Source organism: Sylvia atricapilla, chromosome 5, assembly GCF_009819655.1.
Source record: "Sylvia atricapilla isolate bSylAtr1 chromosome 5, bSylAtr1.pri, whole genome shotgun sequence".
Lineage (NCBI taxonomy): Eukaryota > Metazoa > Chordata > Aves > Passeriformes > Sylviidae > Sylvia > Sylvia atricapilla.
The window spans coordinates 24,020,035-24,034,210 of NC_089144.1; the positions used below are offsets into that span (position 1 = coordinate 24,020,035).

At 39.6% G+C, this 14,176-nt stretch overlaps 1 protein-coding gene across 1 annotated transcript in view; it reads left to right on the top strand.

Annotated features, from left to right (window-relative positions):
* Positions 1 to 2,219: 2,219 nt before the first annotated feature.
* The window catches only part of ASZ1 (ankyrin repeat, SAM and basic leucine zipper domain containing 1), a 37,338-nt gene continuing 25,381 nt past the window's right edge, over positions 2,220 to 14,176 (top strand). The window contains exons 1-4 of the mRNA XM_066320281.1: positions 2,220 to 2,327; positions 3,906 to 4,002; positions 9,064 to 9,186; positions 12,168 to 12,279. Of these exons, the coding sequence (XP_066176378.1) occupies positions 2,229 to 2,327; positions 3,906 to 4,002; positions 9,064 to 9,186; positions 12,168 to 12,279 (431 nt within the window). The 5' untranslated portion in view covers positions 2,220 to 2,228. The remainder of the gene's footprint in view (positions 2,328 to 3,905; positions 4,003 to 9,063; positions 9,187 to 12,167; positions 12,280 to 14,176) is intronic.

The following is a 14,176-nucleotide window of genomic DNA, read 5'->3' on the forward strand; positions in this document are numbered from 1 at the left end:
TATTGGGTACACTGGCTGCAAGGTTATTCTACACTTTGAGCCTTTGAAAGGAGTTGGGATTTTTTTCTCTTAACATTAGGAACTATCAGGCCTGTTACTGAAAATGACCCTCCTAGAGTGGTGCCCTTTGAGAAAGCAGCAGTATGCAGGTTGCATCTCAAGTGTCTGTTGTTTTTAAAACTGTCATTTTAATTTGAATAGATTATAATGCAGAAAAAAAGGAAAAAAAAATCACAAATAAACCAACTGTCTCCAAATCTGAAACCTGAACCAGCACAAATAAATCACAATTGTCAAATACTAAACAACTGGTAGTGTATTAAAGGTAATGAATTTATTCATAGTACCAGCACCAGTTAGAAATAACTCCCTTGGAACATGTGATATCAGTTGAAAAACCTCACATTCAGTTGTCTTTAGAGTTTAGTCCTTGAGGATGCAAGTTCTACTAGCAAGTCCATCTTCTGTAACACCACTAAGCCAAATGAATAATAATATGGAAGCTTGACTCTGGTTATGGTTATTATAAAGTTGAGAATTTTATAATTCAGTAGAATCAATACAGATACAGAAGCTACACAAAAAAGGCATAAATACTACTTTTCCTCTGCAGAAAATGAGAAATATGCAGACCAGTAATAAAAAACCCTGAAAACTTAGAATAAAATTTACAATTTTATAAGAACTGACATGGCTACAAAACCATTCAATGATCACACATGGTAAATATTACATCTTCATCAACCAAATATTTTAAACAGAGATTTAGTGTATACAGGTAAATCCAAAATAAGCATATAAATCGGAGCCTTTATATAGAAACATGTATTACAGTTGAGTCAGTTTTAACAACCTTTGCTCCAGGGAGTCTGTGTGAAGAGAAAGAGGTTTGCATGTCTATCACGTTTCCAGAACTGGAAGTTTCTCTCATGGGATTTCATTTAAAATGTTCACCTAGTTCTTACACCAGAGTTCCTTGTTGCTAATAATCTTTCATTATACTTTAATGCAAACAAGCTGTCATATTTAACAGACAAGCAAATAAAATCCAGAAAATGCAGCAATTCAAGCGGGCACTATTGAAATATGCAGACCATGCAGGTTTCTTTTTAATAAGCGCAATTTTTATAGCACTCAGTATGTTCTAGGCATAACTCTAGCTAATCTGAAAATCCCAACACAGAAAACGTTGCCTTATTGCCTTACATGTTGCATTACATTAAGAAACAAGTTAGGTGGGAGAAAAAAAAAAAAAAAAAAAAAAAAAAAAAAAAACACAAAAAAAACCTTCCACAGTCACCTTCTCAGCAAGATGAGGGTAATTTTTGTTAAAATTAACTTGCCAGAATTACAATTTTACAGTGTCATGGGCACAACGACTACACTTACCATTTTGTACTCTTCTCCAAGACCAAACTCCACTTCTGTCAGCAGATGCTCAATTTCATTTCAACCTGGGGCAAAGCCTGATATTACCTCAACGAGCAATGACGCCTGTGGATGAAATACAGAACTTCAGTCGTCATTTGCTCTTTAAAGAGTTTCGCACAAACTTTGTGATGGAAGAGACATTATTACCGGTTATTAGAAAGAGCTCGAACCACGATTCTGAATTTTAAAGCAATGCCCTATGTAGCCAGGCCGGAGGGGCAAAGTCTGGCTCGTCATGCACGGCTGCTGTCCAGCTTTCGCAGCGAGTGTCCCCACCGCAGGCCCGGCCTCTGTGACACCCCGTGTACACACACATAAGTGACTTCACTGGCAGCTACCAGGTCAGGTGGCTGGAAAGAGCATGAAAATGACGTCAGCAATTACAGAAACGAACTCGTATCTTTTACCTTGAACCCACACATACAGACCAGCCACAGACCTAAGACACAACTTGGCACGTGGCTTTACCGCGTCGCCCAGCCAGCGCAAAGCAGAGCGGCCACGAGTGCGCCGCGCCACAGCTCCACGTGCTTACAGCACCGCTGTCACTGATCCTGGGTATACCAGGCGCTGTGCTGTGCTGTGCCGCCCTGCCCAGCACGGAGCAGGCCGGCCCGTCGCGGAACAGCGCTGCCCAGCACGAAGCAGCGCCGCCCTTCCCCGCCCGGGCACGGCTCCCCTCACGGCGCGGCTCCCCGCTCCGCCCGAGGGGCGTGGCCGGGGGCGGGGCCCGGGAGCGCGGGAAAGCGGCCGCCGCGGCCGCGTGATCTGTCCGTGCTGAGGCGGGACGCGCCGCCATGGCCGCCGCGGTGTATTCGTCCCGCGTCGTGGCGGGCGGCGACGAGGGCAGCGACAGCGACGACTGGGACATTGGCGTCGTGCGGCACGAGCCGCAGGTGGGGCTGAGCCTGAGCCTCCCTGCGCCTGGGGCCCGCCAGCCGGGGGTGGGGGGCCTCGGCCTGGAGCCGTGAGGGGAGCGGAGCGCCGTGGGTCCCGGGGGAGGGTGCGGCTGGTGATTCCTCTTAAGCTATTTCCTATCAGTGTAATGCTGGTGTACCCTCAATCCAGTAAACAAAACCTGAATTGTAGGGCTTTATCTTATTACAGAAACCCTCAATCTTTATTTAAAAGCTCTTTCTTCCCTGAAATAGCAGACCCTAGTCTGAATCATATTTCAGCATGAGAGTAAATTTGAAAGTGGCCGCGGGCCTGTAAAGCTTTTTTATGTCTTAAATCTCTTGAGAATGTTTCTTGCTAACTTGAAGTTTTCAGTCATTTTATTGCATGTAGCAGGTGTGAAGTATACATCAGTGCGAGGTAGAGTCTCTGAGGGTTTTTAAATGTCGGTTTGTCTCATGACCAGAATTGAAAAATGAAAGTGCAATTGAGTTCTTGAAGTCTTAGGCTAAAGGTTATAGCCAGTGTTTAACAGGTCTTCATCTTAAAATGTATGTTCCTAGCCAAAGATGCGCGCTGATCGGAAATTGTTGTCTGAGTAGAGTAAAAATAGGGCTAAATTGTTCTACTGACTTTTTCACCTTTGGTTCTCTAGGCATTTGAGTTAGTCTTTACAAAAGTTGCTGGAAAGATGTCTGGCTATAATTTGCTGTAAAAATTGTAAATTTCTAAGTTATAATGTTGAGAGTTGAAATCTTAGGATAAAAGACAGCTTTGTTTCATACCTGCTTCTGTCTCTAGGGAAACTAGTGAATAATAAGTTCTCTGCTTACCAGTGTATATAAATGTTTTGTACACTTGATGTAGCTCTAGCAGCAATCTTCAGCTGCACCTGCAGCTTTAATAGAGAACAAATCCGTGATGCTTTTGAAAACAACTTAAATTGAGCAACTGTCTGATGCATAAACTAGTCTTCTGGTCAGTGCTTTTTTTCAGCCAGAACGTTTATGATGCAGGACAGTGCCTATCACCACAGAATTAGGGTAACTGAGGAACTGTAATTCCTCACAGCAGCGGACTTTGGTTATTAGACCAGACAGCTAGTCACTGAGGTCCCTTGACTCATGGTCAAGCTTTCATATCTGATAGTTGTATTTTTTAACGTTGTGCTTCACAATATGTGAAATGGACAAAAAAAAAAAAAAAAAGGTACATAAATGCATTGCAAAGTTCTTCTAGTGTCACAATATGAAAAAGAATCTTAGTTGAAATCAAATTATGGTAAGTAACATTGAGAGCAGCGTGGGAGGATAGCAGGTCTGTTGAGAAAGAAGATATTTCCATTTTCAGAGAATGGAACCTCTCAGAAAAATTGGTTTTCAGACTTAGGCTTTATAGTAGATCCTGAACAAATCTACAGAGATGGAAGAACAGAAGTTTTATGTTGCTTTTCCCCGTCTTCTTCTTTGCTATGTCCTTTCAGAGATTATTAGTGTTTTTATACTGAAACCAAACTATAGTGTTTTTACCTTGAACCAGTCTCCAGATTTTGACTTAATTTTTCTTTGTTTATCTAGCTGTTGGATCAAATGTTGCAGGTGGACAAGAATGAGGCATTAAAGAAGGCTCTGTTTCGTGGGGATGTGTCATTAATTGAAGAACTCTTAAACTCGGGTGAGGAAAGTCCGTTTTTAGTGAACTCGGCAAGAATACTAAACTTTCTCATTTAAAACAAGATTTCATATCCTTTACTGGAAACGTTCACATGTTCCTGCATAACGTTCAACACATTATTTTGAAAGATTAAATTAGTTTTTCAGTGACTCAGATTTGGTATTCCAGCACGTTCCTTCTAATTTATGTTTCTTTTGTCAGTCAGGAGCCCTGAAATTTGAGAAAAAGATAATGTTTGAACTATGAAATAAGGTGTCTGTTTTCAGATGCATCTTTAACATGCAGATAGCAATTACGAACACTGAATTAGAGGTGGTTTAAATTGACGGGGAGAATTCAGTGGGTGGTCTTTGGCGTTGAAAGTTGTACAGCATGGGGTAAGAAGGAGAGGCTAGCCTTTTTTATTTTAATGTTCCCTCAGTTTGGAAATTCCTTTTCCTCTTTTTTTTTTCCTCCGCTGCACTGTTAGGTGTCTGGTATGTGCCCTGTGTAATACTGCTGTCCTGGCAACATCAGCTGAACAAAGATTTTGTGATTCTGAAAGGTCTAACAGGCTTTTTGTGGCATTTGTCTCTAAAAAGTAGTCTGTTTTAACACTGAAAGCCTTTTTCCCTATTCTGTTACTCGGCATTTGTCTTTAATGTGTTTGTTAATCAGTGTTAGGAAGATTGGATCACTTATTGAAGCATCCAGGGCAATCAGAAACTGCATAGCTGAGTTGACCTGCCTAGTGATAATTGTCAGGAAGTTCTGCTTCAGCAAGCAAGGAGAATATAGTAACCAAGAGCTTGTTCTCTGAGGAAAATCTGTCTTAGGGAAGAAAGTAGTTTATTGGTTAGCAATGGGCTTTTCTGAGTTTTGAAACAATGACATTATTTGCCCTTTTAGAAGCCAGCTTTCTCACCACAGTGGGGTAGTGCCTTTCTTTTTACATTAAGCAAAACTGCTGCACAGACTGAAGTACAAGAAGTGCAATACAAGCATGAAATACGTCTGTCTTGCTTTGAGAAAATATATTCTTATTTATGGGTAAAGTTTTGGTGATGTCTGTGAATCAGATTGCTTCATTGTTTTGCTACACCATCCATTTTACAATCGTTGTATTGTGCAATTTTCACAATTGTTGTATTGCAGTCTAACAGCAAGAGTTCTCTTGCTGTGCTGATGCCTGATACACAGTGGACAGTTCTGTGCTGTTGGAAGGTAATAGGTTTCTGTAAATGCATAGGTTCAGGCCAGGGATTCATGTAGTCTAGTTTCCTGTGTCCTGAAACAAACAAGGCAGTATTTTAAAAAAACATGTAATTTCCTTAAAATAGGATCAACAGTAAAACTCTGACCCATCCAGTACTGTTCTGCAAAGCAGTAGAACATAGTGCTTCATATTATGGAGCTCTTTCTGAGGAAAGGTAACGTTGTCCTTCAGGGAATCTATGCTCAGGTTAAATCTTTGCCTTTAGGATATGTTTGGTAGAGCTTGTAGGAGGCTCACTACCAGCAGTCAGCCAAGTTTAAGGTTTGTCTTGGAAGTGGATTTCCTAGCAACAGCTGGGGCTGTTTCTTCAGGTAGAGCGAGACTGTGTTGTCTTCTGGCTTGATTAGGTGTTGCTTTAGTATTTTTGATGCTGAAGCAGTTTTACAGAGCTTCTTTAGGAGATGGACAAGCACAGTGTTTTTTCCTTACCACTTCTGTTAAATGGCAACTTAGGGAAAAGTTTCTGAAGTCATGTCATAAAACGTAATGCAAGCAAATAGCACCTTCAAAGATGATTTGGACATTTTGGTTTGCCTTAGGAGTAGAATACTTAACACCATGGAATTAATGTACTCCATTTCCTAAAATGGAATTAAAAGTATGACCTCATGACAGTTTAGACTGATTAAAGATGTAACTACAGTCAAATCCTCCATTTTCCTTCAACAGTTTGCTCCACTTATATTTTTGAATGAGTGCTGGAGCTCTTCTCATCTTTTGTGAGCCAGTTCAGGGAATTATAAGTAGTAGTAAGCAGCAGGAATGGGAGGGTGCCTAGCCTGTGGGAATAATTTTTCAGCCAATTCGGGACTCTGAACCCTGCGTCAGGTGACCACCACAGCTAGCCCAGCAGAGGGAGACAGCAGCAGCTCCAATATGACTCAGCTTTAAGGTCGTGTGGGAACAGACCCAAGTGCAGACAGACTTAAATCAATGCTTCTACTAGAGAAAAGTCTTAGAGAATCAAGCATTTTAGAACTTCCCTTCAGGTAAATGGTGTCTGAATGTGAATGGATTCCAACACTAAGAGCTGTTCTTTAACTGCATGAAAGTCAAGACTTCATCTTTATGGTGTCAAACATGGAATTAATTAGCAAGGTTACATTTTTTTTCTCTATGAAAACAGCCTTTCTACTATAGCTGTTATTGGCCACAGTCAGTATCTGAAAGGGATATGGGAGAAACAGTAATAGTCACAAAAAGAATGCAGTTCTTCCTTTGCTATTCTTTTGCTTCACTGTTGTTCATGTTCTTCACATGGTTTCTGCTGTAGTTTGTGGCAAGAATGTGTTTCTCCCCTTTGCTGCTTAAGCAGGAAGATATTTATCTGTAATTCATATTGTAAAGAAAATGTTGGTTTGTCTCCTAGCTGTAAGTTGTGGGGCCAAGTTACTGAAAAGCTCTTCTGCTCATACCTACGGAAGAACACGGATAATGGCAGGTGGGGAAGCCCAAATAATGCCCTGGTCCAGCTCCTCTCAGGCCCATCATGGAAGCCAGCAGCCTACCCTGCCTACAGTCTCAGAGAAGCAGAGACCATGTGCAGGCAAAATAGAGACTCAGAGCAAGGGCCTCCCAGCTGCAACAAAAGGTCCTTGCGCCTGGGACCAAGTGACTGTAGAGACAGGAGTGAGAGAAAGCTGTGCCATTCGCAGCAGTGGATCAGAGGTGGGAGGCCCATGTGTCTGTGATGGCAGCAGCTGGAGGGAATGGATGACAGGATGATACCAGTGCTGCTGTGTTCATCAGAGTGCTCTGTTGGTGTGTGTTGATCCCTGGGGCCAGTGGGGGTGTGTGGGTCTGCTGGGAATACATGCTCAGCATTGATAGGGGTTGGACCTGCTGTTCTGGAGTGCAGCAGCCTCACTTCTCTCTGGCTGTTGGATCTGGTCTGATCTTCCACAAAGAAGTTTTTTCTGGGCTTTGCTGTTTTCTCAAGGATTTCTCAAGGGCCATTTTAAATGCTGGACTAACGCTGCTTATTTCAATAGCAGTTCATGTAATGAGAATTTGAGTATGACCTATTTGAATAGTCATCTAGGTGAGACATTCCTAGTTCAGTCAAAAACTCCTATAGCGAAGAAGCCACATGACTGTTCCTGTTTCAGTTGTCCTTTTTCTGTCTTCCTCTGAGATTACAGGTTGTTTGCATTGAGACTTTCACACTAGGTGGTACTTAGATGCAATCACTACCAAATGGTAGGAGACTGCAGGACAGAAAACATATTGCCAAGTAGACCGTTCTACTTCTAGAACCTGGAAAAAGCACCAGCATCATGGCAGATACTGGCTGCTATGCATGTAAAGAAAGCATTGAGGAAAATGCCTTCTCAAGTGTTTTAAGAAGTCTGTGTGTAACTGCCAGATCATTTGTCATTGTTGTTCTGGTATGTATTAAAGTAGAAAGCTTTAGATGGGAGCTGTAGTTAACATGGACTGCTTTTCTTCTCACAAGGAAAAGAGACTTTTTAAAGACTGAGCAGGTCACAGTTTTGGGGTATTATTTTCTTATACTAGTATATTACTTTAGTGGGCTGTTGAATATCAGGCTTGCTAAATTCTTGAAGTGACTTAAAAGGAACTTCTGATGTGACTGCTAAAGGACATTTTCTAGCTCCCCTTGTAGAACTCTGGACTTCAATGAAAAGTTCTGTACACTTCAGATAGGCTAGCGTGACATTAACTGCAGCTAGTATGTGTACATTGCTAAGGAGATTTGATTGTAAATTCTGTAGCTTGCAGATGTTAGAATGCTTCAACACAGGATTTTCATTGAATTGCTGCTGCCTCTTTATTGATTCTACAATTCCAGTGATCTTAAGAAATTAAAGAATGACCTGTTAGTCCCTCATCTTAAATGACTTTATATTGCTACACTGAACACATCTTTGACATAGTACCAAGACAGGGAAAGTACTCATTTTGCATGAAAAAATATGCATGTAGCTTAACTGTCACAAATTGCTTTGGGTGTTTTTTTGGAATTTTTTTCCTAAAGAACTATTTTTGATTATCCATGGTTACTATAGGACTAATATGGAACCAGCTGATGGAAACTTTTCTAGAGGAAGTAATATTTGTTGAAGGATTGAAAAGTGCATACAAGTTTTTATTAAAAAGTTGTCAGATGAGCATCTCAGTCTTGATTCTGGGTACTTGATTCTGGGTGCATTTGGGAAGGCTGGGCTGTCTCACAGGCATGCTCCTAGCAGTTTTGGCCATTCTGGCTGTTATAAAGAGTAACAAACAATTCTGACGATTGTGTTTGAACCTTGCATAGTCTCCTTTTTCTCCTTTTTATTGAGATAGTATTTTGTGAGTGTCAAACACAAATCTGCTAGCTGACTGTCTTGCAGGACAGAGAATACAAGGAGCTGTGAATCAGGAAACCCTAGATGTTGTGATCCTAATTGACAAGTAGTTTGCTCCCACAGTAGTCTTGGCTTGGCAAGAGTCAATTTTTTTCATTTTGATTGAAGAAAGGTATTGCACAGAAGTAGAGAAAACAGATTCTCTGTGCTTATATGAAATTACTTTTGCAGCTAAATGTTTGAGGTTTTCAATATAGTCTTTCTGTGGTACTTAACTCCTTGGATTGAGAACATTAATGTTAGTTTTAAAAGTTGTTTTCTGGTGTCCTAAATAAAGATGTGGTAAAAAAAGAAAATGTCATAGACGGTTTCTCTCCCTAGTATTAAATGCAATCAGGGTGTATCCTCTGTAATGATACATATTGCAAGTTAGTTTTATAAAAGTGTGTTTGTTGTGATGCAGTTTCCTGATTTTAATTTCTTAAATTTTGACAGGTATCAGCATAGAAACTAGCTTTCAGTTTGGATGGACTCCCCTGATGTGTGCAGCCAGTGTGGCTAACTTTGCAGTAGTACGTCTTCTTCTGGACAGAGGGGCTAATGCATGTTTTGAAATAGGTAAGATGGGAATGAAAAATACTGGCTGGTAGTGCTCAGTACCAGACATTGTCCCTATCCTTATTCTCTTGTTTACATGTGTAGGGATAAAAAAATCAGAAGTTCACATCACAACTTTTGGAGTTGGAACTGAGTTTTGGAACTGAGACCCACTCTACTTTTCACAGTTTTGAGGGAAAAGAAGTAGTTTTAAAGTAAAAAAGGTTGTTTGTGGAATTGATCTGGAATCAGTTGATGTGTTTTCTTGTTTTTTCTCTCTCAATTCCACCTTCCCCCACACCTCCCAAATCCCAAGTACCTTTTAAAAAAGTGTTTGGAAGTACTTGCTCAAAAATTGTAGTATAAAGTTGCACAGGTAAAACTTACTGTGTTTGATCCTGTTATGAGCTGTGTACGTGCAGAAACCAGATAACATCTCAAACAACATGAATAGCTTTCCAGTTCATGGGAAACTAATGTGGACTTCTCTAAAACTAGAGTGCATTTTTTCTATTTTCTATTAAAAAAAACTTACTCAGTGTGTTGCTATATCACCTTTTTCTGCAAGAGTTCAGTGGAGCTTCTAAGTAGTGTCAGTTCCTCTGTCAATTTTATTTGCCTAATAATAACTTTTTTAATACTTAAATTGTGGTTATTTTCAATCTCTTTCATTGACATGGAATATTTATCCTGCAGTAGAGCCAAGTATGTAAGAAAAGTAATCATATTTTCCAAGTAACTTGACAGTATTTGCAGTAGTAGTAGACTGAAATGCAGATGGTACAAATCTGGCTCTGAAAATTTTCTCTAACCTCTTAGCAGTTGATCAGAATATGAGATTAGAGTAGATTGCCCACACCAAAAGCCATCATCCCTTCTTCTAAATCACTGTCCTTTTAGCCAGTTTCGGAGAAATTCTGTGTGTCTGCCTACAGTTTGTACCTGTTCCTTGTTTATGGCTGTAGAAAGCTATAAATGGAGCAGAAACTGCTATGGGCAATAGTTGAGGCTGACCAGGTAACCAAATGTATGGCATTTTTTAATTTGTGTGATAACTCTCTTTTGCCCAAAGTGGCACCTCGCTAGGATCAGGTTTCTTGGCTTGTTTCCCTGTTAGACTGTGTAGGGAAAGTGTAACTAGGGCACGTGGGCAGCAGAGTACTGTCCAGCCAGCAGCAATCCTGGAAGTCATTGATTTGAGTCAGGACACGTGTGTTCAGTAAAGCTGTGCTATCCTAAGGGGGTACTAAATCTCACCAGCCCTCCTGCTATTTTTTACGTCAGCAGGCAATCATACGAGTGATCCTATAGTAATTACCCTTTAATGCTTATAACCTTAATAAACAGCTATACTGTTAATCACCTTGAGTCGTTCTTCTGTCATTCTTTACCACTGGTTATTTAATTTTTACCCTTTTTGGTAGTCGACAAGATCTAATATGTCATTCACTGTGTGATGGGTTGAGAATGTTGCATCCTTGAGGAAAAATTTCACTAGAACTAGTGGAGTTTTCATCTAGTCTGAATGTAAACTTACATTTTTTGCAGTCGTTTAGCAGTTATTCTCTGTAAAAGAGCAATCTAAGAATTCCAAGGTGTTTCTTCCCTTTTCTTCTTTTGTCTCTTGCTCACATGTATGGGCTATAGGTAGGCTAACAGAAATTAATTTCCCAGTCTTTATCATTGCCTGAGATAATGAATACAGCTGCAGGTTCCTCCCAAATACCATTCCCATATTGACAGTGCTTTATTTAAAGTCCTGCCATCTTTCCATTCATGTTCTAGTTGATAGTCAGGTTAAACATTTTGAGTAAAAATTTGTTAGCATATCAAGTAATTTCTACATGAGGCAGTTAAAAATTAAAAGATGGTATATTAAAAAACCAAATGAATTTAAGTGTAGAACTAAGTTGTAGAGGTGGAGGACAAGAAGTGGTGAAAGCAGTGGGGGTAACGTACATGACAAACTTTTCATTTTTAAATATAATGAAATCTGACCTCATTGAAGAATGAGGATGTTAATTATACACAGTCTTAAAATTTCTACAAGAAAATTAGAAAATATGTTGTAACACTTGACAGGATATAAAGTAGGTGCAGCTGATATTATACTTCTTGGATGGATAGAGGCATGTTGGAACTTGTTAATAAGGTTGTGCAGTAAGCAAAATGGGCAGTTACTCAAATGGCAGCTTTCTAAATGACATTGGGGCCAACTAACTAAGGTGCTTGAGGTGTTAGGTTTCCCATATGGAAACCGTGGTAATCATGGGAAAGAAGGTCTCCTGGGTTCTTTGGGCAAACAGCAGTTGTACAGTTTTGATTTGTGAGCCAGGGTGGTGTGTAACACCCAGCTGGTTTCAGAGCTGGAGAAGTAAATATGCTGGTATTCCTATGGACTGTGTAGATGCTCTTTAAATCCACATCTAGACCAATACTTTTAGTAGTTCTCCTGCCACTACTGGACCATAGTAAGTTAATAAATTTAATTCTTCCTCCTTAAGACGTATCATGAAGCCCTTTGGCTTCAAGTGTCTTTTGTATGGGTCTCTGTTCTCCCCAGAATTGTTGTAGCTATGTGTTCATAATACATTTCATGTACGTTTTTCAATCCATTGCAGTACTTCCATTTACTGGAGGGGAGGAACAGGGAGTGAATCTACTGGTGTGGAATGTGTTTTGAGAAATAAACATCTATAGTTAAGCTCCTGTTGTAGCTTTGGGGTACTTTCAAGCTGTTCTAAACTTCAGTAGGAATAGACGCTTTACTGCTGTGATTCACTCTCATACCTCTGAGTATCTCCTCAGGTGCCTTTGTCTTACTTGATCATTCTGGTGATTTTCAGGCAGGAAAACAAGATAGTTAGCCTTTTCCAAATATCATAGAGTATCCAAATCTCAGTAGCAACTCTAGCAACTATAAAGACTTTTAAAGGAACTTCTTGATTAGCATGGTATTTACATTTACATATGTAATTATCTAACTGCAAATTTCCAAACAGATAAATACACTGTGTTGATGGCAGCGTGTAGTGCACAAGCTTCTGAGGAGAACATCTTGAACACTGTCGAACTGCTTCTATCAAGGAATACTGACCCTAACCTTACTTGCAGGTATTGAAAACCCCACGTCTGTAAGTACAGTACAAACTTTAATTATTATACAGGGACGTGTTTATAGTCATAGCTGTTGGTGGTGGTTAAGATGGAGTATGTACTTCTTATAATTTCACTGCTGTTGAAATAAGGAAAGATTAGTACCCAGATATTTACACTGATTAGTACAATTGTTAATTTGAGTAAATAAGATTGTAATCATCTTTATCAAGTTGTCAGTATATTCTTCAGCTGAATAAAATAAAAATTAATCTTAACTATTCACTTGACTGAAATACAGGGGCAAGAAATGGTATGTCCTGCCTTTCCTAAATCATACTGCCTCTTCTGCATAGGGATGGAAGATAAATCAATTCATTCATTATTTAAATTGATATCCTACTTTTGAACTTTTTGTACATATCTGGCTATATTCTTTTCACAGAATGCTTCTTGAGGAAAACAAAATTCTGTAAATACATTTTTTCCACTGCAATCGGGAATAACTTGGATTAAAGAGATTAAGCTCTTTTTAGAAACAAGTAATAGAGTCCTTCTTCAATTACAACTTTGTGACTGAAGCAGTGCCTTGTGAGATGTCTGCCGATATACAGTCTGATGAAATGTTTCATTTTATATGAAAAATAAATAATTTCTGGACTGACCCCAGGATAAACTGTCTTGCCTCTGCTAAAAAGAAAATACCGTTTAGGTCAACTGGTTTTTCATCTAACAGTATTTTTTTATACCATGCCTCTTTCATCACATAACCTGGGATAGACTGAGTAGCTCTCTAAAAAAATAAATTGAAGACCTTTGGTTTTCCTTAGTAGAATTCAATTACTCAAGGCCCTGAACCTTGCTATGAATGTAGTTCTGATAGACAAGGAAGAAACAGAGTTCTGCTGAAGTGCAGCTGATGTCTGGTACCAAATTTAAATACCATTCTTCTGTTCTTATCAGAGAAACTAGAAATTGTTCTTGAGAAGAGAAAGCTACATAATCTGATATAATTACATATTGTTGTTGTCAGATAGCTGGGTGCTAGAATAAATGTTCTGCTTTAAAAAATAGGGCAAATCATTGCATTATTAAGTGCAGTTAATAATTGCATTATTAATGCAATTGGGTGTTGGAAATGTAAGCAAGAGTGCCGAGCATTTGGACAGGCCTTTGGCTAAACTTTGGGAGCAAACAGTGTGAATGCTGACACAAGAGGTGGGAATTCTAATTTTTAAAATTTATTGGTAGACTTAGGGTGTGTTTTGCATGGTTGATCTTTATATACAGATATTTATTTACTGTCTTTTTGTGCCCTCATACCTTGCACTAATGTGAGTTACTTGTGCATCCAGCAGATACAGCTTTTTCACTTTTGCAGTAGTGGTCTTTCTCAAGTGAAAAGTTAAATTAAGTGACAATCAGAAATGTTCTATTTGTGGTAAATAAAAGCAGAGGCTTGGAAAATCCAGTCCTTGTCATCTCAAACCTTTGAGCTGCCTTTATGCCTTCCCAGTATTTGACGTATGTGCATGCCACTCCACCATTGGGTCTGCTCAGGCAACAGCTGCTGTTTCTCATGGACTTCTAGCTCTGTGTTCAGAAATGAGAATAAAACACAATCAACTGCCTTATATGAGAATAAGGGATCAAACAGCCCCTCTCTGTCCAATTTCACCTGTTTCATTAGAGCAAGCAGGATGTTCTGTGGGAGAGATCAGAACTGTCAGTGAGTTGAGATGACTGTGAAAGTGTTTCCTGTATGATCATCTTACTGCAGGTGAAGAACTCAGTTTCTCATTCTTTGGCTTTCTCAGCATGTAAGAACCAGAATGATTATAGGAAGCTTCTCTTTTGTCCACCAACCACTGGAATATGTGTGAATGCAAAGCAGAATACTTAACCTTCATGTAGG